Raw genomic sequence first — 26,447 nt, forward strand, 5'->3', positions numbered from 1 at the left:
TTATGGCAGATGCCTGAAGTGTTATCTTCAGTTGGCAGCTAAAGCAAGTGGGTGTAGAGAGACAAGCTTGTAGGCAGTGGGGTCAAGTGGTAATGAAATGCAGAAAGTACCGCCTACATGGCGACAAGTCATTCAAGCGGCCTTTCACAGCAGCAGCAATAAAACAAAATGAGTTTTTGTCTGGTTTGTAGAATTAAATAGAGATACTGGCGTAAAGAACAGGACTGCTTGCTCGTTTGTAGCTTCAGCCATTTCCCTCTCGCCTGCTTCTGTCTTCATGATGGAAGGAAGGAAAAATTAAATCTGAATTAGCTCTCAAGGTAACAAGGCATTTCGGACTGTTAGAAGGCATAGTAAAAAGCAAACGCACCAACCGAGTGAAGTCTCCTAAATAAAATTACATGACTATGGGACACATAAAACTGCCTTATAGCAGGCCAGGTGATTGGTCCATCTACCTCTGCACTTAATTGACAAGAGTTTTCCAGACCAGGAACAGGTCACCGGGGGAGGCAAGGGCATTAGCAATAGCCTCCCAGCAGCAAAGTCTCTGCCACTTACCAGGAGGGGGAGGGACAAGACCGCAGGGTGGGTGGGGCTGTGCAGGTGCATTCCTGGGAGCTCTGGGTTGGCTCTGCCAGGATGTCTGCAAAAGCTCAACCTCTCCCACTCCCAGTAAGCAGCCAAAGTTTCGCTGCTGGGAGGCAGTTGCTGCAGCAATCCCACCCATGGAAATGATCACGAACCCCACTGGTTGATCCCCTCTTTATCCAAGACATAAGAAAACCAGCTTTCCTGACCCTACCTGGAAATTCAGTTGACTTTGTACCTGCAGCATAGGTGCTCTATCACTCAGTTGTGGCTCTTCTCAACTGCCTAATCTAACGCTTCATGTGATAAGTGATCAGGTGGAGGGAGAACTAATAGAATCCGCAGTGCTTGCAATCAGCATTGTATCACAAACCTTCAGCCGCTGAGATAAGAGACACAGGATTGGCTGTTGTCAGCAAGCACAGCTGTGCTTTCCCATGTATTTCACTTGGAGGCCATCCACATGTTCAGAAGAGGAATGTGGTGAAGTTACTGTTTGGAATGCAGAGGGGCTATTCACCCCCCCCATGGGCAAAACTACTCCTCTCCCTCTCTCTCCTGCAACACATTGCAAATTAAAGAAGATCTAGTTCAAAATTTTGCACTGAGAAACTTGGGTGAATTGGCCATAATATGGGAAATGCATTTCAGTGTAAGTGTAAAGTGGTCCACACAGCTTTACTCAGAGTACACCCACTGCAGTGAATGAACATGACCAAGTTAAGTCCATTAACTTCTGCCCAGGACATCCATACGCACTGCCCGGGCTTGTGCCCCAGGGAGGTCACTTCAGGGATGCTAACACAGCAATTTGGCTTCACCCTGGAGGTGCACTCCATTGTCTTTCAAGACAGATTGATGCCAACAACAACAAACTCTGAGTAAAGCTTAACTAAAAACCCATGGATTTTTAGTCATAAGTGGATTTAAAAAAAAAAAAATGTACATAGAAATTAGATCAAAAATGTTCATCAAAATACTTTTAATTGATTATTCTATCTGATTAGTCAACCAGAACTCCAACCCTGTCTGAAAAATGATCTAAACCGATCTTACAATGCTTTCACAACAGCGTCTTTGAACTCATTCTGTATTTTACTCCTTATAAACTCTTAAGATGCAACCACACGCCTATTTGCACAGACATAATCACTGTGTTTAAGGGGGCTTACTTCCAGGAAAACTGTGCTTAGGATTTCAGACTTAATTAGGAATTCTAGACTTAGGAGGCCAATTTTCTTGTACCTTTATGATTAACACAGCTTCCCTTTACTAGAGTAGTAAATGTCACACCACATTCTCATAAAACTAAGCAGGTCAAAATGCATAGCGTGACTAGTAAACACACACTCTTTGTGTTTAATCGTGAGGTGGATTCAGCTTGAGAACGCATGAAGTTAAAATTAATACTACAAACAACTCTTTAAACATCTTCTTGGTAGTTCCACTTCACAAATCTTATGGTAGATTTGAAGGATGAGGTGCTTTTCATTTGTAGAGTCAGGCTTTCCAGTCTCCTTTTCCTTAATGTATGTTGGGTTGTGTTTCCAAATGCATTCAGCCATGTGATCTTCAATGCTGGTTCATTTATATCAGATGAAGTGTGACTGGAAATAAAGCTCTGTCTTCTTCTTTTTTTAAAAAAAAGGACAGTCGTCTCTGATCTATATTCCAAAAGGAAAATAGACAGGCGCATTATATTTTAGTCCCTACATTTCATCACGGCCCTTCTTTCTTCTTCTTCTTCCTAAGTGAAGGCTAACATAAGGACAATTGCTAAAGAAGCAATCATAATATCCCTATACTAGTGAAATCCAGACTTACGGCTACTCAGGGCAGATATACATGACAGTTCCATTGTTCTCTATTAGCAGGATATTGTCCTAGCATAAAAACGCATGCAAACTTTGAAAGCTCTGAATATTTAAGGCAGGACACTAGTGGCTCATCCCAGTGGGAACTACCGAAAAGGGGAACCTGATTAAATTTAATGTCATTGTCACTTTTTTTCCATTGCTAAGAATTATATACGTAGCCATAGCTACCGCACTGTTCAGACACCATGACCACAATATTCTCCCTCAGAGGTTGGCGTCAAGGGCCGAATTGTTCAGTCAAAGAATGTAAATTCACTATGGGATGTGATTCTTATCAATTAAAAAGATTTGTCAGTATCTGATATATGTTTATTTTGGGTGTGCATGTGTGTGCGTGCAGAAATCACTGTGCTTAAACCAGGAAAGCAATTTGTTTTCTTTAGCAGAGCAGCTCATTGGAAGTGCCTTTTGCAAAATGTCCAAGTTGCTCTGTGTAATTAGAAATAATAATAAATCCTTCAAGTCATGCACTTCAACACAACCACCTCAAGTGAAGTTTGCTCTTATTTTGGCTGCTAGTCCTGCTTGCTGTGAAGCAACACACAATTTAAAAAAAAAAAAATACAGCTCTACAACAACTTTTATAAAAGACTGAACTAAAACGAAAGTAATAGATGAGGAGAAAACAACACATAAAATATGGAGCAGTAAATAACTTCTCCGTTCCTCCAGTACATGAAAATGTACATAAGCCTATCCTAAACAGAAAAGCAAATGTCCATTCTAAAACATTACTTGGCAAGGAAACACCTACAAAAGAAATTCAATTTCACGTATTAAAAATCTTACAAACAGGATATATTGTTGACAAGTTGCTTTACTCCATGAACAGAGGGATGTCCTGGTCCTGCGAAGTACACAACAATGGCCATAAAATATCAGCTACATCAGACTTGCTCTGTACTGGAATAGAACAACTATTCTTTAGCTGCATGGATTAATTAGACTAATTTCCATCCGAAACAAGTTGAGCAAGCATGCCTCATTTACCACTCACTGAGATGCATGAATAAAGAAATGTCTCTATCTTCCGAAGATGGCACCATTGTAAAAAAGAAAACAAATAACCGGGCTGAGAATAAAACATCTTTGCTTTTGTCTCCAATAGTTATGATGGGTAACGTTTAACGCTGATTCACACTTTCCATGGCAAGTAAATTCCATTGCAGCAACTCTAGGTTTGTTTACATATACAGAAGTACAGGGAGTCCCTACATATGTACAATTGTTTGTGTGAAAGAGTGTACAGGGTGTTGATTTCTACAGCTCAGCTATTATGCACACAGACTGTACACTCATCGAATGATACATGTGAATAACTATATGAGTGAACAGCTCAACTGTTTGCATACACAGGGACACAGATTGTACACTTGTTGAATATAATGTGTGAACACTCCTCATGTTGTCACCTATTATATATCCCCCAGCAAAACCCCTTACAATCAAAAGAGAGACTCTGTGTTTGCAAACACGGAGTGGACAAGTTTCAAGGACATGAAGCCAATTTCAGTCGTACCTTGGTTCTCAAACACCTTGGTACATGTACATTTTGGCTGCCAAATGCCGAAAACCCGGAAATAAGTGTTCCGGTTTTCGAACATTCTTTGGAAGCTGAACGTCCGACACAGCTTCTGTGGCTTCCGATTGAGTGCAGGAAGCTCTTGCAGCCAATCGGAAGCTGCGTCTTGGTTTTTGAATGGTTCCAGGAGTCAAACGAACTCCCGGAACGGATTAAGTTTGACAACCAAGGTACGACTGTATAGTTCCTCAACAATGCCCATCTGCAGCCTATTCCAGACAGGTACAATTCCAAGAGTGGTATAACAATCAATCCCTCTTCCTAGGCAAGACTTTACTATTTTGGGTAACATTCCTTTCCCTTACTTGCTATGGACAACAGTTTGAAAGTGGGGAACATGGGGGAGGAGTCCCTGGGTAAGAAATCTACCAAATCTCAGAAAAACATGTCCAGGGAGTATCATGCTAGGTAATTTTATCTTTGCTATAAATAAACTGAAGAAATCAAAGTTTTTTCTCTCCCACCACCCTTCCTTCCTGGCAATACCCCCCCCCCTTGAAGAAAAGAGAGAGAGGGCTTTTTATTGTTTGTTAGTCAAAATAACAGTTGGAAATGGAGCAGGCCCCCCTAATACAGTACCTCTAGTTATGAATTTAATTTGTTCTGGAGGTCCGTTCTTAACCTGAAACTGTTCTTAACTAGAGGCGTGCTTTCGCTAATGGGGCCTCTTGCTGATGCTGCGCCGCCGGCACACAATTTCCACTCCCATCCTGGGGCAAAGTTCTCAACTTGAGGTAACTCTTCCAGGTTAGCGGAGTTTGTAACCTGAAGCATTTGTAACCTGAGGCGTTTGTAACTCGAGGTACCACTGTAGTCTAACTCTACCCTCTTAAACCATGCTTTCATAGCCAAGACATGGAGACTAATGACCTGCATGAAGAACAACTCATGCTTGAATTAAATAATTCAAAATCCCCCTCGCTCCAAATCACCATGATTGGAGTGGACTCAGAAAATAATTAAAAGCTAGGCCTGTCTGTCCAAAGGAAAGATCCCTCTCCCTCTCAAGGTCAGAGTGTTTCCCAACTCAGCATGCTTTCACTTCTAAGAAAATAAAAGGGGGGCTGGGAGAGAATAAAGCCATCCCTGCCCCACTTCGAGGTGCCTTGTTAATGGTGCGATCTGACTCAGGAAAGTGAGCTCATGTCCCAAATCACCTCAGGTTGAAGGGTAGGTAATAGATAAACAAACAAAATTTCCCTAATTATATGGAGTACGCATAAAAGCTATCCACCCTCTTAGTTGTTTCTTTTTCGCCTAGCATTTAGGTCTTATTTGAATTTCATTTTTGTATTCTTCATATGAATTGACACTGATTTCTAATCTCTGCCCTGTGATTATACCACTTAGGGGTTTCTTTTTATATATTAAGCAGTAAATGAATACGTTCTATTAAAAAAAAAAGAATATTTGTTGCCAATGCTGCTGCCAACCTCATTCCCACTTGATGAGTGTGGTGGCACTCTATAATCAGAGGTTGCCATGCCCAGGGAGATCTTTGAACAGTGAGTTGGCAAGCGTTTCAAGGAAGGGGTTAAGAAGCACCCAGCATGGGCTTTTTCAAGAACAAATCATGCCAAACCAAAAGATGATGGAACAGGTGCTAAGCAGAGAGAGAGAGAGAGATGTGCCAGGGCTTATACTTGCCTAGAAGCCAAATCTACTGACAGAAAAACCTTCCCCTTGAATTCTAGGCTTGTAAAGACTGCTTCTGGTTCCTCAGCCTGGAGGAAAAGACAATCAGAATGGTGTTTTGTATTGTTTTGTTTTAATTTTTTCTGTTATTACTTCATATCTTCCAAAGCTACACGGTGGCATTCAAAGCAGATCGAGGTCTTAAGTCCTGGCTCAAAGCAAGCTTTAGGAAGGATGGGGCTATAGCTGTCTTCTGGCATTCACTGGCAGACCTGTGGCAGGGTCTTGTGGGAATGCACAAGGCTAGCTTTGTCCCCTTGAGGATGCAGGGCACACTAGCAACCTCCCAAGATCAGCAAGAAGTCAGCCAGTCTGTGTTTAATGAGGATTTAATTTCAGGTAAATCTATGTGCATAGATACTGCCTGAGGTAAATATAGGGTCCTACACTTGGGGGAGGCTATGCTCTTCTTTCGTGGTCTGAGGCAGTATGTTGGAAACCACAGGGGGGAAAGGGCTCTTGTGCTCAGGTCCTGCTTGTGGGTTTCCCACAGGCCTCTAGTTGGCCACTGGACGAGATGGGCTATTGGCCAGATCCAGAAGGCTCTTCTTATATCTTTATGGGGTTCCTAATCTGGCATTAGGTTGGTCCCTGCTCCTGCCAACCTAGCAGTTTGAAAGCACGTCAAAGTGCAAGTAGATAAATAGGTACCGCTCCAGCGGGAAGGTAAACGGCGTTTCCGTGCACTGTTCTGGTTCGCCAGAAGCGGCTTAGTCATGCTCGCCACATGACCTGGGAAAACTGTCTGCAGACAAACGTCGGCTCCTTGGCCAGTAAAGCGAGATGAGCACCGCAACCCCAGAGTCGTTCGCAACTGGACTTAACTGTCAGGGGTCCTTTACCTTTACCTTTTAGGACTCCTTCAAAAGTAGCACGCTGTAAAGTAGGACACATGACCACCCTTCTGGAGATTTGAACCTGGCTTTGTTACATTGAAGTCTAACACTCAAGACTTCTATGACTTTTTCACCCAGTGATTGCTCAACCGTGCTTGACCTGAATGAGTTTGCTCTCTTTCCATAGCCCAATGTGAGTAATAATATTGTTCAGGGAAGCTAAATGGCGTTTCCGTGTGCTGCTCTGGTTCGCCAGAAGCGGCTTAGTCATGCTGGCCACATGACCCAGAAGCTGTATGCCGGCTCCCTCGGCCAATAAAGCGAGATGAGCGCCGCAACCCCAGAGTCGGTCACGACTGGACCTAATGGCCAGGGGTCCCTTTACCTTTTCTAATCTGGCATTTGTGACCGATATGGCACCCTTGTTGCCAGCCAAGGCCATGCGACCCTCCTATTTATTTTCTTTTTTAAAAAAACAACCAAGGATTTTGTTGGATTCCTTTTTTGGGGGGTGGGGAGGAGTAGCCTGGTTTTATCTGGGTGGCGGGGTTGTAGGTATTTTCTAGGTGTTGGAGGAGGGGAGGTTCTGGGCGTTGCAAGTTTTTCTCCTGTGAAACAGGTATTTCGTGCTGCTCACAATAGTTCTGGCTCATGGGGATCGGTGAATCCTACCCTGCAGACACACACACACACACGACAGAAGGCAAGGAGGAAAGAACAGTTTGAAAGCTGGTAGCTACAGAATAGCCCCTTTTAAACAGCGTTTTTATTGTTTTTAATCTTATAAACTGTCTTTGCTTTATTATCAATGCCAAAAGTGGCACACAACAGTTTAAAAACCAAAATGACCTAATTCTAAACAAAATAGTCAGACAGTAAATGTGCAATCGAAACAAAACCTCCAATGACTAAACCTGTGAATTCCTCTGCTTCTCTTAAATGGGCACTTTTGAGTCTACTAGGTATTCAAATACGCCATTAAGCTGATTACCCACCCTTTTAAATTGTCCCTCTCTCTGCCCCTGTCTATCAGTGCAATCCTATACATATCTACTCAGAGGTCAGTCCCATAGAGTTGGATGGTGCTTACTCTTGGGTAAGGGAGTATAGGATTGTAGTATCTCTTCCCTTGTCTCAGCTTACATCCTTCTCGCTCACTCCATTTGGCACAAGCTCATCTATAGTTACTTTCCTGAATTTCCTTCTCCCACTCATGCCTCTGCACCTTCTTTTCAGTATGCAGCACCTCACTTTACCCATCCCTCTGCTGCCACAGGAACATGGAAAAGTGCCTTGTACAAAGTCAAGTCATTGGTCCACTTAGCTGGGCGTTGTCCACACTGACAGGCAGAGATTCAGACCCAGGACATTCCAGAGATGGAGCCTGGCTACAGCCCTGATACTGAGCTATAGTCTTATCACCTGAATATCCCTTGCTGCTTCCCTATCACATCCCTTATTTATCTATCCAAACACAGAATATTCATCCTCTAGTAGCAAGCTGTTTTGTTAAAACCAGCTGTGAGTAGAAGACAAAGTATTGTCCACATGTTGACCACTGCTGAGGCATTGCTTTTCCATCACCAGCGATCCAGTTAAGAATATTTGATTCTGGGTTTAATGGACTTGTGAGAGGGTGACTTTAGAGTCTAGGCAGTCTTACTTGAGTGTAAGTCCTATTTAACCAAGTGGGTCTTGCAGAACCCATAATATCAGGCTGTAAAAATGGCTCAAGTTTTAGTGATTTATGAATTTGGACTCAATCCTATGCACCACAGAGATGGGGAGTTTGTGTGTGTGCATTTATTTAATCCCACATATGTACTGTGGGACTGTGTGCTGTATGTGTATCTGTTGGGCTTTGGGCAGGATTCCAGCATTGCAGGAAGATGGACCTTGGGGTCCCTTCCAATGCTACAATTCTATGATTCTGTGACGCATGTATGTGTGTTGTGCATGTCTGCACACAAGAGTGTGGTAGGCATGCTCACTTTAGCCACACCCACTTTTGCATGGGGCCCCTGGAGGGTTGGCCAAGAGGCAATGTGGCCCTTGACCCCAATCCAGCAGCTGTTACTGATGAAAGAAAACTAAGATTAGGACAGAAAATGTACTGTCTATTCTCAGTCTGAAATTCTTGCGGCTTCGTTTAGAGGGAAACAGCAATCCTTTGCATATTCACCAATGTTAAACAAGTGCAAGTCAAAGCCCTTACTGACCTTCTCCGAACCTAGTGATCAATCAGAAAAGCCTTCTTTTTCACATCGTATGTGTAATATGGATTTTCTGAAGTTATCTGTGCCTGCCTAATTCATAAAAATTAATTCCTTTCCCCCATTATGGTGGCAGAATGCAAGTATAAACAAGGCTGTGAACATGCCTTGATTCTGCAAGAAAAGCACAGAATAGGAAAGTGGATACAGAATCTCTGTCTCCTGGGCATGTCTGCTTTCTTTTCTTTCTCTCTTTTCCTTCCTTTCCATGGGACCTGTGACAAAATGTTGCAATACGCAGTGCGCCTGCTCAGTGTTCCAGCCAGCCAGCCATGCTCCCATTGGCATGCTCCATTCCATCTCTCCCCATCAACAGATAGTCAGCATTCCATAGTCATCTTTAGGGTATTTTTCCTTATGATTTTTCTTTTGGCCTTTTGCAAAACTTGGGGTTCCCCTAAGCATGCAGATACCTCTCTCTTTGGCACTCATGACCTGAATTCACCACTGGAAGGGATAATGCCTGAAAGTGTGAACAACGCCACTAAAATACTAGCAGTCAGTATAGATGATACTGAGTAATACTTTCAGTGGTTGTGGACAGGGCTTCAGAGTCCTTGCTGCTCCTGTGTCTTAGCAGTTTCAAAATATTTAATATTTTTACACATCTCCTCAATTTGCATAAACTTAGAAACTATCCAATTTCACAGAAACAGGATTCTTGGGAGCAGAATATTAAAAAAAAATGGGGGGGATGCATGCAAGTATTACATCTGAGATGCTCAACAGAAGCAAAACACAATAACTCAGTTTCTTTTCATATTTGCAAAACTTGAAACAATGTGAGAGAAATTGATTGGTTTGACTTACATGTGGCAGAAGCAGTGTATCTTGCAACCAATGATCAAACCATCTTCTCAATCAACCATCCAATAAATATACAAAACATCCAAATTAAGTCCTAAAATCCCTGTGCTTAAAAGAAAAAACCCTAAGTATCAATCCATAAATTAAGAATCTAATATAGTCAAATGTATATTTTTAATTGCAACACATATTCTGTTTTGTTTTGTTTTTAATAAAAATCAAAGGTTTATCATATTTATAAGTGCTTCATTTCCAGGGTGTAGAATTCTACCAGGTTAAAAGAAATGGAGTATGGACACAACTCTGTCTACAAAGGCCAGCTCCAAAACCCTAGTAACCTCAGTGCAAAAGGTTGGTTTCTTTCTGCCAAATAGCTGTGTGATGTTCCCTGAAGCCCATAGCACTGCTGTTCTGTGCAAAGGAAGCCTGGCATCTAGTGGACATTTAGCTGCTGTGTCACAAACCCGGCACACTTGAACAAGGTACTTAGAAAGTTGCCTGGAACAAAAGGAGACCTGTGGCCAGGCTAGTGTTGTTGTTTTTTTTGGGGGGGGGGGAATCACTGCAGAAGAAGCACAACATAAAGACTAATAGCCTATTTGATTTAACTATATTTCTTCCTAGAGAGCAACTGTTAGAATACAACATGTCGTAAGCACTTTTCAAAAAATTCTTTCTTTCTTTCTTTCTTTCTTTCTTTCTTTCTTTCATAAAATTTATACACAACTTGATTGTAACCCCCCAAAAAAAACCTCAAAGTGGTTTACAAAATGAGTATAACAATGAAACTATCAGTAAACAGTTAAAAACAACTATTTAAAACATGCCCAATTAATTTTAGCGATAAACCAAAACAACACTAAAACACACATCAACATTCTATACAGGGTATAGCCACAAGTGAAAGGTTTAAGTTGCATTTCCATACACACTTTCCAGGAATAAAGTCCCACTGAAACTCAGTATAGGAGTTGTGCTGTTAGGGCTCGCTCTCACTTCCACATGCCTAGAAAGCATGGGTATGAGTGGTTTTCCTTTTGCCCCTTTCCTCTTCCAGGAAAAACCCGCTCTCAAACAGCAATCTGCAGAAAACCCCAATTGCTGTTTGCTCTGATTGAGCGCTACAGAGCAATTTCCCCCTGTGGAAAAATCAGCAGGAGAAGAAGTAGTGTGGATAAGCTTTGCAAGACTTAAAATACTTTTTTTTGAAAAATCAAAGCTGAAAATTCAAGGAGAGGGTCTAGTACATAGGTGGGGAGTTGGGGGCCTTTCAGATTTCATCTGTCTCCACCTCCCAACAGCAAGACCAATGACATAGGAGTTGTAGTCGAAAAACATTGGGAAGGCCACAAGTTCCTGGCTTAAAAGGAACCCTGCTGCAATATTATTAACCTTCAGGATGAATTTAGAAAATCTCCCTTTACCCTGGCATTTGTTGGCTGAAAAATACTCTTCCTAGCAACCCCAAGATCATTGGACGGAAGAAGTTTGTAACTGTAACCACTTTTCAAATGTTTTTAATTGTAATTATTTTTAGGGCGTTTTAACTGTTCTGGAAAAAAAATTTGCTTTGCTTTTAAATTGCAAATTTCTTTGCCATCCTGGGCTCCTTCAAAGGAAGAGCAGGATGTAAATTCAAACAGACAAGGAAACGACATAACACTGTTAATAAACTTGTTCCAAAAACCTGCATTAAGGCTGAATTAGTAGCCAAGGTTCAATAGAAAACACTCAGTTGTCCATTTTTATGCTTGTGGTTTAAAGTGCTTCACCTCAGTGATACATATGATGGGGCCACGGGCGAGACTTTTCTTCCATGGTTATCCTCCTGTTCATTTCTTCATACGTTTCATTTCCAGCACATCACATCCACCGGCATGACCAAACAATAGGTGTTAAAGGATTGCGCACCTCTCACTAACTCTTTCTTTTTTTGTCCTATCGCTAATATGTGTCCAACCAAACGTTCTGCACTTATCCAAGTGATTACAAGACCACACATGGAATAAGATATTTCTGTTGTGGTCATATATGTGCACTCTGAGAATTAAGATACATGATCGGCATGGTCACATGATGCACCTGCTCCTAATGGATACCACTTCAAAGTGCAGGTGTGAAGGCTTCTACACATGGGTGGGTGGGTGGGTGGGTGGGTGGGTGGGTAGACAGCCCTGCAAATGCAAAGCTAGAATGTGAAGTTAGGATATCTATCTGCCATTTTGAAATATTTCATAAAGCAGTCACATAAAATACCAGTGGGGTACAGAAAACAAAAAAATAAGTATAAAACACACTCCAGAATTAACTGTTAAAATAACATCATAGCACCAGAAGGGGATCAAAGGAGAAAATTTAAATATTTCAGTTAGAAAAGGGTTAGGTATTTTTTTTAAAGAGTTAAGCTTACATCTGAACAATTCGACTGGTTTGTGTGTACACACAGACACACACAGAGATGGGTTTTTTTGTTGTTGTTTTTTTGCAAATTAAAGGTGACATTGCTAAATGGGAATAATAATGTATAATTCTAGGATATGAATTTTAATCACAAACCTTTCTCCCCCTAGTGGACATTAAAGAGTACGTTTTTTAAAAATGTGGCTTTTCCTAAACATACACTACAGATGTGCATTTTGTAACTAAACACACACAGACATGCCGACCCTGTAAATCAAAGGTGGAGAACCTATAGCCCTCCAGATATTGTTGGTCCCCAACCTCTAACTGGCCCAACCAGCATTGCCAATGGTTGGGGATGATGGGAACTGTAGCCAGGGCATGCCCAGAAACTTGCTGCCTGGAGCAAAGTACAAGATGTTTCCCTCCCCACATTCCACATACAGAAACAGACTGGACTGAAAACTAAAACTTACAACACCAATAAAATGATGGTCTCCTCCACTGCACCCAAACCAGCAGGCTAATTTAGAGTGGGCATGTAATGGAGCGTGCAGAGCTCTGTTCTCCAACAGATGGGATGGTAAGGGGGTTTAGGAGGAACATCCAAGGTGCTGCTGCTACCCCCTTCCCCCCAAAAGAAATCTGGTGCCTTAGGCAGTTGCCTCATATTACCTCATGGTAGGGCTGGCCCTGGCTGCAGAAGGTTCCCCCATGCCTTGTTTTCAAAATCCAAGTTGAGGTGATACGGATTAAAAAGAAGGGCTATGCAAATAAGGGGCAGGCTTTAGTCTCAATGAATGAAGTCAATGAAATTAATAATCTCTCCTCGACAGTTTTAACTGCACCACTCTCTCCCACCACCATTCCTGCAATAGAAGTGAACAGCTGTCAGCTACTCTAAGTGAGGGAAGTAAATAGTTGTACTTCGGGATCCTGTTACAGTGATGCAAAGCATGGGGACAGAAGGCACCATATTCCAGAAAGTCTCTGCAATAAAAAAGCCGTCAATCAATACACATATTGATGGGCACCTTCCATACTACCTGTTGACTAAGCATTCATCTGGATTTTTGCAGGGATACTAGACAATGTTGGCTCCGAATAATGGTGCCTTAGTCAGAGCAAACCCATTGAAATTAATGTACCTGTTAGTTGTGACTTATTAATGCCAATGGGTTTGCTGCAAATGTGACTAATGTTAGGTACAGCTTATTCTGATTTGTTTGTGGGGTGGATAGATGAAGTTACATCAGAGCAACTGTCACCAGCACTTTCCAGTGCATTTCCCTGCCACATTCTTTACTCCCTCCCCTCCCAAAACCCAATGTTTCTGGGAAAATGAATTTGTTCCCAAGACCTCCCAGTCAATTGTAAATGTAGAACCTGAATTTGCAAGTGCGTGATTGAATCCCCACCTGAAATTAGTGACAGCCTAGAAGTGCCCCTATTTAGCAATACTAGTGATAATATGCACCCTCTGGACTGATGTGAATTGTAGATGATCACAGCATTTATTGCATTTATATCCCACCTTTTGTAACATCACAGAACTCAAGGAAACATGCATAGAGCTCCAAGGTGGTCTTCCCTCTAGACACTGACCAGATCAAGATGTGCTCGATTGCAGCAAGCATGTTGCACCATGTACCTACCCGAGTATCTTTGCATAGCTGCTTTTTCGAACCTTAAGCAGGAGAAGATCCTAGTGGATCATGAACATAAGAAGAGCCTGCTGGATCAGACCAATGGCCCATCTAGTCCAGGATCTTGTTCTCACAGTAGCCAACCAGATGCCTATGGGACACCCACAAGCAGGATTCGAGCGTAAGAGCACTCTCAGCTACTGTGGTTTTCAGCAACTGATGCTCAGATACATTACTTGCTCCAACTGTAGAGGCAGAGCATAGCCATCCTGTCTAATAGCCATTGATAGCCTTCTGCTGCGTGAATTTGTCTAACTCACATGGCCCATGCTTCTCAGTATAATTAGCTGATTAGTTGAAACTCCAGCAGATGTTTTGCCTACGAAAAGTGTGCTGTTGAGGAAGAGACCTGGAGATATTATTGTAAGTATTATTATAAGTCCTCTGGCACTTACCTCCCTGACTTAAGGTGCATTATAAGAAGATAAGCATTTCATCAATCACTTTGGACTAGTTCGGGCTAGTAAACATTCACTTAATAGAACATTAAGAAATAAAAGGGATGTTATTACCACTAGGTGTGGTTCTCTGGGTGGATGAAAAGAGTGTGGCACTGATCTTTGTTGGTAATGCAAACCATGAATGCAACTACTCTGACATTATGGGGAAACAGCAAACTCTTGCTAATTTTACTGGACTGAGTCCAATATTTAAATATTTATTATTTTTGCTAGAAATCAGTTCAATGCAGTTTCCTTATGTCAATTTCCTGTTCTTGGAAGGTTGAGCATGATAATGCCTAAACTTGTATCAGAGAACTGATCCTGGCAAGGGCCGGTACATTTCTGTCCGCACAGAACAGTGTCCCTGGGGAGACTATGAAGAGGACTGCACAGTTGGCTTGGATCTTCACATGGCCATTTGAAACCCACAGATTTCAGAAGCACCCTGCAGAGATCAGATATGACAGCCTTCGCCAACCTAGTCCTCTCCAGATGTTTTGGGCTACAACTCCTATCAGCTCCAGCCATCATGCAGGACACCAAGTTGGTAAAAAAAATAAATCAACGGAAAGTTTTTGCAGTTATGAAAGGAAATTAAATATGTTGGCTGATGTTTCCAGCAATTTTCAGAGGATAAAAACATAAAAGGAGCCCCACTGGCTTAGACCAAAGGTCTGCCTAGTCCAGCTGTGGCAAGGAATTGCTAATAAAACTGCGATTATACAAATCTATGGTGCGACTGCATTTGGAGTACTGTGTACAGTTCTCCAGTCGCCTCACCTCAATTCCCCTATGAGGGAAGGTTACAAAATTTGGGGCTTTTTTTAGTTTAGAGAAAAGGTAAGAAGTGACATGACAGAGGTTTGTAAAATTATGCTTCGCATGGAGCAAATAGATGGAGAAATATTTTTTCTCCCCCTCTTTTAACAATAAAACTTGTGGACCTCAATGAAGCTGAATGTTGGATCCTTCGGGACGGATAAAAGAAAGTACTGTATTTTTCGCTCCATAAGACGCACCAGACCACAAGACGCACCTAGTTTTGGGAGGAGGAAAACAAGAAAAAAAATATTCTGAATTTCAGAAGCCAGAGCAGCAAGAGGGATGGCTACGCAGTGAAAGCAGCAATCCCTCTTGCTGTCCTGGCTTCTGTGATAGCTGCGCAGCCTGCATTCGCTCCATAAGACGCACACACATTTCCCCTTACTTTTTAGGAGGGAAAAAGTGAGCCTTATAGAGCAACAAATACGGTACTTCTTCATGCAGTGCATAGTAAAACTATGGAATCTGCTTCCCCGAAAAATAGTGACAGCCACTGACTTGAATGGCTTTAAAAGATCAGGCAAATTCAGTGGCTATGTTCTACCTCCACTGTCAGCGGTGGTATGCGTCTGAATACCAGTTGTTGGGAATCACAGGTGGGCAGAGTGCTGTTGTGCTCATGTCCTGTTTGCAGGCTTCCCACAGGCTTCTTCTGGTTGGTCACTTTGAGAATAGGATGCTGGACTATATAGACCAGGGCAGTCCAACTTTTCATACCAAGTAAGCCACAAGAGTACTTTGAGACAGAACCCATAGCCCGCACACTGCCTTGTTGTGGAGGCGGCAGGGGACAAGGCCTAAATTTGACACCTGTCCAGCCAAAGCTGAGGCACTGGGCAGAAGGAGTACCAACTAGGTTTTGGGAAGACAGAAGGAGGGCTCAAGGACCCTGGCAGAGCTCTCACACCTCTTTTCCAAAGCCTAGCACCACACTTACCTGATTTTGGGAAGGCAGCATGACGGCTGAAGGGGGGGCATCACATTTCACCAAATGGCACCAACAAAGGCCTCAAGGGCCATGTGCAGTCCTCAGGCCACATACTGGACCACCCTGACATAGGCCACTGGCCTGATTCAGCAGGCTCTCCTTATGAGCACTGGGAAGTGTGGCATAATATTTGATGCACTGCTGCATAACCTCCTTGCATAGAAAACCAGGATGAATGCTCAATAAGCAGGCAATCTGGAAGCGACCACAATCTCTCTCTCTCTCTCTCTCTCTCTCTCTCTCTCTCTCTCTCACACACACACACACACACACACACACACACAGTGCTGGGGGGGGGCTCTTCAAAGAGTGCTTTACAAGAATGGTTTATCAGCAAGCTATACTGGCATTTGTTGGGAAAGGCTGGTGGTGGAATTAAATGGTTTCCCATTCCCCACAGAAGACTGTAGGGAAGGCCCAATTATCATTTGTATGGCCTGTCTGCTGATTTTAATCCTAGAAGCATGAAGAGAGTTAGTTGTCAGCTTGGAAATTTTCAAGAGGAAAGTAAAAAGAGCACTCCTGAAACAAAAGAGAGGAGACAGTATGGGACAGTTTCAACCTGAGGCCCTCTTCTGTCTGTACTCACCAATCGCTCACTTCAAAACACTTATGATTAAGGTATGGTGTGGTTGCCACAGCAACCTCATGTACGACACATGGAGTTGCTCACCACTTTGCCAACTACAGACGTGTGAGCTAGTTTAAACATCTTTGTGTGTGTGTTTTAATTGGCAATCAAGTACAAGCCCATCTGCCGTTGACAGCCTGTCTTGTTGCTCACAATTTATAACACTAGATGTACCTCCCACCAATTCTATACAAGATTTGGACGCAGGCCCTGACACGTACCTTTCAGATTCCACAGAAGACCCTGTGTTGCAGTTCAGTCTCCTGCAATAACTGGATTCAGAGCAATTTTTAAAAATTCAAGCAAAGAAGTTACTTTTTTTTACAGTGCCAACTGGCTATTTGCAGAGAGGAGAACGAGTAACTAAACCATAATTGAAAGAGTATAATCCCTGCCATCATCCGAGATTATTTTTCCCTCTATATCAGGGATTCTTAATCTGTGATCCATGGACCTCTAGGGGCTCCATGGAGGGGTTTTGTGAACGTGTGGAAAAAAAGAAAACATTTTTTCCAGCTCAATAAAATAAATTGTATCCAACAACAACAAAAAAGTGTGTATGTGCTTACATGAGGAGCACTGTCACACCAAATTATGGTACATATTGTTGCACACCACCCTAATCTTTGAGTGCAAGATTCCAAGGGCTTGTTTCCCTTCGGACAATGAGACACAGCAGAGACTGTGGTGTCTTTATGGTATATGATTTATTTACACACATATACAACCTGAGTCTAGGTGGAGAGAGTTTAGAGCATTCACATTCCAATAAGGTTTCTTGCTTCTCCCATAGTGGCAATAGGCTTGGATCTCAGGACAGAGAAATCAGCCATTCTGTCTCTTTGTTACAGCCTGTCACAGCTAGTTCACATGATGCTCTTTCTTCCTTGTCACCACTAACTGACTGAAAAAGTATTTCTCCCCAGCCTACATCACCCCAAAAACCTAAAATCCTAAACCCTATTTGTCTCTGCCCATTAACACACAGTTGGAGGAGAGGCTCCACCCCACTTGCTGTCTGGCTCTGAATGTCCTGATGGCTCATTTTGATTACTTTTCTGTGGTGGCTGGCACTATCGTTACTAGATTTTTGATGCCAGACCAAGTCCTTCTGGCTTGGATTTACAATAGTATTTAAAATTTCTGCTGTAAATGCTTTTATTTTATTTTAAATCTGTCTTATGTTCTTCTTAACTGAAGTAGTTTGCATGAGTTTGTAAACTGTAAGCCACCCTGAGAGCATTTTTTAAAGCATAAAGTTATTGGCCATTGGAATCATTAACCAGAAACTAAGAGCAGCACTTGAATCTGGAACAGGTGGATACACTTCCTACCCCTGCCAGAGACTTATCTGGATAGTTGTTACTACTTTACCTAAGACCCTTGTATGAAAAACAGGAGTAATGGTGAGTTGCTGTTGTTAGGGATGATCTGATAAAGATTTACATATTAAAAAACCATGGCTGCAGTTGTGCACAATTCAGCATTTAACTCCCGTTAATTTCAACAATGCTCATTTTATATAAGATGAGTTCATTTGCACCCTAAAGAAGTGAAAAGTAAGTTACTTCACTCGTTTGGGTGATTTGTTAATGGGACTGAAAAATCTATTTCCAAGATAAAATTTCCAAATAGTTCTGCTGATCCCCCATGCATTTTCTCCTCAGTTTGTTACAATGTCCCTTCTTTATATTTTTAGGACATCTTCTCCAAAAGACAAGTCTTCAGTTCTAACCTGTTGTATTTCAATTTTATACTAGCACCAACAAAAAAATCCAGAAATCGTTGGTTTCCCACAAAAAAAAACCTTTGACTGGTGCACCTGATCCTTCAGTTGGTCCTCTGTTCACTTTCTTTGCCAGGAAGTCATCTCAGATATTTATAATCATAATAACAGTGAGCAATTACAACAGTATAAAAGAATTAATCTCTCTAGCGCTGGGTTTTTCAAACTTCCACTAAGTGTTGTTTTATTATCTAACAAGTTTTGCCTTGTTCACATTCTATTTATATGTTTTCTTAATATTTAATCTGCACTTTCATTGTGCCTTTACCCTTCTCCACACCAACGCTCATCCCAGCATCCTGCCATCCTTCATTGGAGGCTTTTAAGCAGAGGTTGGATGGCCATCTGTCATGGATGCTTTAGCTGAGATTCCTGCATTGCAGGGGGTTGGACTAGATGACCCTGGGGTCCCTTCCAACTCTAAGGTTCTATTATTCTATGGTCATACTTCAGAGTTTCCTGCTATACTGGGCAAGACAAAAGGTATCTACATGAAGCTGCTAGGCCTAATACATTTCGGCAACTGAGGCTAACCACAAAATGGTATCCCCTCCCACACCAGGGAAAAGGGGATGACTGAAAATCTACATCAGGAACAAGTGGGGAATAAGGATTTACATTGGGAATGAGTGGGGAATAAATATCAACAGCAGGGAGTACATTCCTTGGAGGCTAGTTCTATGGATCCTGCCACCTGAGGCAGTTGACTCACCTTACCTCATGGGTGGGCTGGTCCTGCTGTTGGAAGTAGGGTGTGATTACTATTCTTATAGGAATTCTAAGGTCCTATGTATATATATAAAATAAATGTTCATAAACGTACAACGCAAACACATACGTAAGTATATAAACCATGTGTCTGAAATAGTACAGGAGAACAATCCTGAAGCCATTTTGACTCTCCCAAATTGACCTCAAATATTTCTCTGCAAGGAGGAAGAAATTGCGAAACGTTTTCCAATTGTCTTTGGACAGTAGGGGCTTACACCTCCCTGTAAATACAGTCTGGCAAGTATCTGTTAAACTGAACACACTATCAATATGCGTAAGAGATTCAGGAACTAAGTATTTACCATCTCAAAGGAATGGGCAGGCTACCCAGAAAAGGCAATCAGATAAGGTAATTTCAGATATCTTGGCAGACAGGAGAGAAGCAACATACTCAAATTTCTGCTGGGGACCACCTCTTTCTGTGATGTATGTATGATGTTTTGGGGGATGGTCTTGAGCTACAGGGAAGGCAATTTCAAATGTCTATATAAGAGCTTGGACACCATTGTTCTGGGTTCCTCTCCTCCCCTCCTGCATGGGGTGAGCAGGGGACCCTGTTGCAACAGTTTAATAAAGATCATGCTTACTAGCTGCTTTGCTTCTCAATATTCTCTTTTTGGTCTCTGTTATTTTCTCCTACCAATAGAAAACCTACATAAGGACTCTATACGGGCTCTTGGATACCATAACGGATAAAGGAGCAGTTTTTTCTTATAACACTATGCTGATGACACTGGATTCTGTTTCTCCATAACATCTGACTCCGGAAAGGCTATACAGGCCTTTGACAGGTGCCTGGATGAGGTGGTGGGATGGATGAGGGAAAATAAATTGATCTTGGAGCCTGGCAAAATAGAGATACTATGGTTTAGTTGTTCCAATGTCTGATAAATTGGCCAATTTATTGCCCTTGGTGGGGTTGTACTCCCGCTTAACGGTCAGGTACACAGTTTTGAGGATGGTTCTGGATCTTGCTCTGCTACTGAAGGCCCAAGTAGCCTCAGAGGCTAGAAATGCCTTTTACCTGCTGCAGCTGGTGCAACCAACTACAGCTGGAGAGCTTGACCACAGTAAATCAGTCACTAGTGACTTCAAGGTTGGATTACTGCAGTGCACTCTATGTGGAGCCTCCCTTGCACTTCATCTGGAAGCTGCAATTAATGCAGAATGCTGGCACAATTGTTGACAGGAGTAAGACCCTGTCAGCATATAACACCTCTGCTCACAGATCTGCACTGGTTGCCTATTTGCTACCAGGCAATGTTTAATGTGTTACAATTAGTATATTAAACCCTTAACAGCTGGGATCAGTTTACTTGCGGGATTGCCTATGCCCACTTCTACCTGTGGAATTGGCTGTGTTACAGCTGCCATATAATACACAATCTGCAAATGTATTTTAGCATGGCAGCACCTACACTTCTGAACTCCCTGCCTATAAGCATCAGGCAGGCACCTTCACTATATTTATTCATTGCATTTATATACTGCCTTTTTCTCCAAAGAGTTAAAGCAATATATATGGTCGTCGTCCCCCCCTTCATTTAATCCCACAACAGCACTATGAGTTAGGTTTGGATGAGAGGCAGTGACTGGCCCATTGAGCTTCATGGCAGAGTGGAGATTTGAACCCTCGTCTCCCACATCCTAGTCCAGCACTAACCACTACGCAGTACTAGCTCTGTTTTCAGCACCTGCGTAAAACATTTTTTAGGCAAGCCTACCCAGACATGTAGGGACGCGGGTGGCGCTGTGGGTAAAACCTCAGTGCCTAGGACTTGCCGATCGCATGGTCGGCGGTTCGAATCCCTGCGGCGGGGTGCGCTCCTGTCGTTCGGTCCCAGCGCCTGCCAACCTAGCAGTTCGAAAGCACCCCCGGGTGCAAGTAGATAAATAGGGACCGCTTACCAGCGGGAAGGTAAACGGCGTTCCGTGTGCTGCGCTGGCTCGCCAGATGCAGCTTGTCACGCTGGCCACGTGACCCGGAAGTGTCTGCGGACAGCGCTGGCTCCCGGCCTATAGAGTGAGATGAGCACACAACCCTAGAGTCTGTCAAGACTGGCCCGCACGGGCAGGGGTACCTTTACCTTTACCTTTTACCCAGACATGTAGAAGTTGAAGGTGTTTTGTTTCTTTTTTAGCTAGTGTTGATTTTGATAATCCCTTTGATGTTTTTAATACTTGCTTTAAATTATTTTTATCAGGAATTTTAATGTTTTATATGGCAAACTGTTCATTTTTTATAACTCGATTCATTTTTGTTAAATAATTACACACACATACATATGCACACTATATACATATTACATACATACATAATCTTCTCTCTCAAGAAAGCACCCACAATCTCACATCTCCATGCCATCACATCTATCTATATATAAATAATCAAGCTCACTTTCCCTTCATTTCCGCTGTCTCCATCTTGAAGATTTAAAAGGCAGATTTATGTGGATTTAAGGGCTCCTTTAAACTCTTGCCTAGGACTTGGCAACCCAGAAGAAACCTTCAAGTCGAGGATCTCGGGCAGCCAACTGCCGTCACGCGGCTGCACCGTGAGGGGCTGCGGAGGCCTCTGAGCGGGCGGAATTCGCCAGCTGAATTTATCGAGTGCTCTTGGGGCAAGCCGCGAGCACATGCAAGTGTGTGCGCGTGCGTGCGTGTACATATATGTGCACGCGCGTCTGAGTGCGCATATATATATGCGTGTATGTATTTTGTGTGTGTGTGTATTTGTATCTCTCTCTGTATAATGCATATATCCCGTCACATGTAGGACACGAAGAGCCATGGTGGATAAATATCTAAATAAATAAACAAACAACAAAAAGCCGGATAGAGAGAAAGAGAGGAATGCTGGGAAAAACGAAGGAAACTCAGTGAGGTCATCACAAGGCGCCGCTTTGGGGTACAATCCTCCCTTTCTTTCTCTCTTTCCTCAACGCCCCCTCCCCCCCCCCCGCTCCATCCTCCCGGCTCGCCTCTCTCTCTCTCGCCTTTCTCTCCCCTCCGTCTCTATCGTTCGCCTTGCCGAGCTCGCTGGCTGAGGCCGGCCTTCGCCGTCATTGTCGCCGCCGCTGCCGCCGCCGTCATCTACAGCCCGCTCTTTCCCCCCCCCTCCTTCCCCTCCCTTTTTGCCGTCGCCGCTGGCCGGTGTCGGCGCTCTGGAAAGGCTCGCGCGCCTCCTCGGAGCGGGGGCGGGGTAAGGAAGAAACACCCGGTGTTGTTGTGAGGGGGGAGGGAGGGAGAAAGAGGGTGGGGGGGCGGTGGCGCCGGTCCCCTTTCCCTCCCCCTCCCCCTTTCCCATCTTTTGTTTGCCTCGCAAGCTATTTGCTCCACGGGGGGAGGGAGAGAGCGAGGTGGTTTGTGTATTAATCTGGGGCGGAATGTCTTCCTCATCCTTCCCAGGCGACAAAAGTGGCGTTTCTCCCCCCCCCCCCCTTCTCGCGAGGGAAGATGGTGGAAGGCAGGACGACTATTGTGTGGGGAGGAGATGGGGGGGGGAGAAGGAGAGGCCGGGATTTGGAGGGCCGAGCGATAGGGGGGCGTTGGGATGTGTGTGTGTGCCGACTCTCGGAGCCTAAACCCCCTAGGCATTGGGGGGCCCGGGGTGTGTGTGTGGAGGGATTGAGGCTGGCCGGATTATGGAGGCAGAAGGAAGCGCTGCCGATCGAGTGTTTATTTAGAATGGAGGTTGTACCTCTCTTTTGTAAGCTCTACCTCTCTTTCAAATCGGAACCAGTGAAGGCGGTGAAGATCCTGTGTGAGTGTCTGGAGGCGGTTGGAGGATGGATGGCGGCTAACAGGTTGAGGTAGAATCCTGACAAGACAGAAGTACTGTTTTGGGGGACAGGGGGCGAGCAGGTGTGGAGGACTCCCTGGTCCTGAATGGGGTAACTGTGCCCCTGAAGGTGCGCAGCCTGGGAGTCAGTTTGGACTCACAGCTGTCCATGGAGGCGCAGGTCAATTCTGTATCCAGGGCAGCTGTTTACCAGCTCCATCTGGTACACAGGCTGAGACCCTACCTGCCTGTGGACTGTCTCACCAGAGTGGTGCATCTCCCACTTGGACTACTGCAATGCGCTCTACGTGGGGCTACCCTTGAAGGTGACCCAGAAACTGCAACTAATGCAGAATGTGGCAGCTAGACTGGTGTCTGGGAGCGGCCACTGTGACAACATAACACCGGTCCTGAAAGACCTGCATTGGCTCCCAGTACATTTCTGGGCACAATTCAGTGTTGGTGCTGACCTTTAAAGCCCTAAACGGCCTCGGTCCAGTATACCCGAAGGAGCTTCTTCACCCCCATCATTCAGCCTGAACACTGAGGTCCAGCTCCAAGGACCTTCTGGCGATTCCCTCACTGCGAGAAGCAAAGTTTCAGGGAACCAGGCAGAGGGCCTTCTCGGTAGTGGCGCCTGCCCTGTGGAACACTCTCCCATCAGATGTCAAAGAAATAAACAACCTTCAGACTTTTAGAAGACATCTGAAGGCAGCCCTGTTTAGGGAAGCTTTTAATATTTGATGAATCATTGTATTTTAATATTCTGCTGGAATCCACCCAGAGTGGCTGGGGAAACCCAGACAGATGGGTGGGGTATAAATAATAAAAAATTATTATTATTATATAAAATATTCCCTGTTCCACCCACTCCTCCCCATGCTCACTCTTTCTGTTGCTCTGATGTTGCCGTGTGAGCAGGTTGCTAAAATAAATATCAAGGTGTGTGGAAGCTTGAAGAGATCTTGCCTGACTTTGCATTTGCTTCTATCACTAGTGAGCAGCTCTCGGGGGGGGGGGGTTGGACTGGATGACCTTTGGGGGTCCCTTTCAGGCAGATTGAAACCTCAGCCTGATAAAACATGAGGAAATCACAATTTAAAAGTGCCCTGAGATCTACGGGTGTAGGGCAGTATACAAATATAATACATTTAACAAATAATAAATTTAATAAATAATAATTTTTTTAAAAATGCCGTATTTTTCGCCCTATAGGACGCACCGGCCCATAGGATGCACCTAGATTTTTTTGGGGGGGGGGAAATAAAGGGGGGGAATTGGCATCGCTCTGGGAGCTTGCGGGGCTGGGGGAGGGGGAAGCCCTCCGCCAGCCTCCAAACCAGGTCAGGAGACAGCGGGATGGTGCGCTGCACCTTCCCGCTATCCCCCGAGTTTGCGGGGCTGGCGACGGGGAGGAGCAGGCTTCTCCCCCCCGCCAGCCTTCTAACCAAGTCGGGGGACAGCGGGAAAGGAGCGTTCCGTCTCCCCGCTGTCCCCCGAGCTTGTGGGGCTGACGGTGGGGCTCTCCTGAAGCCTGGAGAGCGAGAGGGGTCGGTGCGCACCGACCCCTCTCGCTCTCCAGGCTTCAGCGAAAGCCTGCATTCGCCCCATAGGACGCATACACATTTCCCCTTCATTTTTGGAGAGGAAGAAGTGCATCCTATAGGGCGAAAAATATGGTAAGTGCCCTAAAACTGCCTCATAGCTGGAATCCAGCATTTTAAAGTCAGTACAGAATAGGACGTTGTTTTGTTTGAATGCTCTATGTGTTAGGGAGGATGCTGCCAATCTGTTTAGAAGCAGTTTAATATTGGTTTAGGACCCTAACTCTTTTCAGTAGGCACCCCTAGCTGTGTCCTGTAGCTTTGGTGCTTTCACGAAAAATAACTTTATGCTAATTCTGTGATACCACGCAATACTTTGGTCTCTGCTTGGAATGTGTGGATAACAAGCTATTGACTCAATCCAGTTGTAGAGTAAAGCCAGTTTATTGGTATTCCAAGAAGCTGAGGATGATGAGACAGCAGGGCTGATGATTAGAATGAATGGTGGAAGATTCATAAATAATATGACTGAACACAAGTAAGAGTTCATTTTCAGTCATTCTTCATTGTGATGATGAAAGTGAAAAATACTGACTTTTCCATCACCATTGTGTTTTCTCAATGCCATCCAGTAGTGATTTTTTTTTGGGGGGGGGTGTAGACACTGGGTTGCAAAAACTGGAACCCTTGAAGGCCCACTGTGATCAGTTTGCTTGCACATTTCAGTTATAAAGTTGCTTGCATATGTGCTGGCTTGAATACCATAGATTTGACATAGTTTGAAATAGATGGGACTAGAACAACTTGAAGACAGTACCACTCTTTGCAGGATTGAGGCCTATCACATGTTCTAGTGATCATTGCCCTTCCTAGTTACTAAAATTTGTTTGGGCTGGGCTGGAACTATGGATCTCAGATGTGGTCACCTTTAGAAACCAAATTTAGACCTAAATGTGGGATAGTTACTGTCCAGTTACCTGCCATTAATGAACAAGATGCTGGAGTGTGTGATGGTTTTTCAACTCCAGGTAATATAAGATGATGCTGATTGTCTGTTTCAGGCTGATTTGGAAAAAGCCTTGATTGACCTGGTGGATTACTTGCATTGGAGAATGGATTGAAGTGGTGGAGAGTCCAGTCCTATGTGTTATTGACCTCTCAGTGTCTTTCAGTGCTATTGGCCTTGGTATTTTCTGAACTGTCAGTATGGGTTGGGCTGAGGAGGTGCTGTGTTACTGTCGCTTCAGTCCTTTTTGGAGGATAAGTCTCAGAAATCGATGCTAGGGAGCTACCACTCTGCTTTATACAATGGTACCTTGGTTTAAGAACAGCTTAGTTTATGAACAACTTGGATTAAGAACGCAGCAAACCCGGACGTACAGTGGTACATCAGGTTAAGAACTTAATTTGTTCTGGAGGTCCGTTTTTAACCTGAAGCACCACTTTAGCTAATGGGGCCTCCCACTGCCTCCATGCCGCATCTGCACAATTTCTGTTCTCATCTTGAAGCAAAGTTCTTAACCCAAGGTACTATTTCTGGGTTAGCCGAGTCTGTAACCTGAAGCATCTTTAACCTGAAGCGTCTGAATAAGAACATGTTTCGCTGCTTGTTGAGTGTGTTCCATTTGTAAATTGAGTCCCCCGCTGCTATGGGAAAGCACGCCTTGGTTTAAGAATGCTTTGGTTTAAGAATGGACTTTCAGAATGGATTAAGTTAGTAAACCAAGGTACCACTGTATCTGTTAACATATGTGGCGCCTTATAATGAATATGTCTAGTGGAACATCTTGACTCTCACACATTTAACATCTGCATGAAACCACTGGGGGAAGTTTCCTGGAGGTTTGGGCTAAAGTGTCATCACTATGCAGTAGACACTACCTCCATATCATTTCCATCTATTCATTCCATGGA

At 43.8% G+C, this 26,447-nt stretch overlaps 1 protein-coding gene and 1 long non-coding RNA gene across 5 annotated transcripts in view; one reads left to right on the forward strand and one right to left on the reverse strand.

Annotated features, from left to right (window-relative positions):
- Positions 1–1,525: 1,525 nt before the first annotated feature.
- On the reverse strand, positions 1,526–21,822 carry LOC310657762. 2 transcript variants are annotated; one of them, XR_014501907.1, is made up of 6 exons: positions 21,516–21,822; positions 16,873–16,911; positions 11,434–13,051; positions 9,665–9,764; positions 5,698–5,774; positions 1,526–2,255 (listed from the first exon to the last, which is right to left on the reverse strand). It is a non-coding gene; the product is annotated as an uncharacterized lncRNA (long non-coding RNA). The 2 variants fall into 2 exon arrangements; XR_014501908.1 differs by having other exon boundaries at positions 9,665–9,769.
- An 85-nt stretch (positions 21,823–21,907) lies between these two features.
- Positions 21,908–26,447, forward strand: part of SMARCAD1 (SNF2 related chromatin remodeling ATPase with DExD box 1) — a 52,081-nt gene continuing 47,541 nt past the window's right edge. The window contains exon 1 of one of the 3 annotated variants that reach the window (XM_083398263.1): positions 21,908–22,116. Coding sequence is in view for 1 of the 3 variants with exons in the window: in XM_083398260.1 (XP_083254386.1) it covers positions 22,896–22,971 (76 nt within the window). In the remaining 2 variants the exon portion in view is untranslated. Of the gene's footprint in view, positions 22,411–22,831; positions 22,972–26,447 lie in introns of those variants that run through there. The other 2 variants (XM_083398262.1, XM_083398260.1) reach the window with 2 other exon arrangements.

Source organism: Podarcis tiliguerta, assembly GCF_965153285.1.
Source record: "Podarcis tiliguerta genome assembly, chromosome: 9".
In the NCBI taxonomy this organism is placed as follows: Eukaryota; Metazoa; Chordata; class Lepidosauria; order Squamata; family Lacertidae; genus Podarcis; species Podarcis tiliguerta.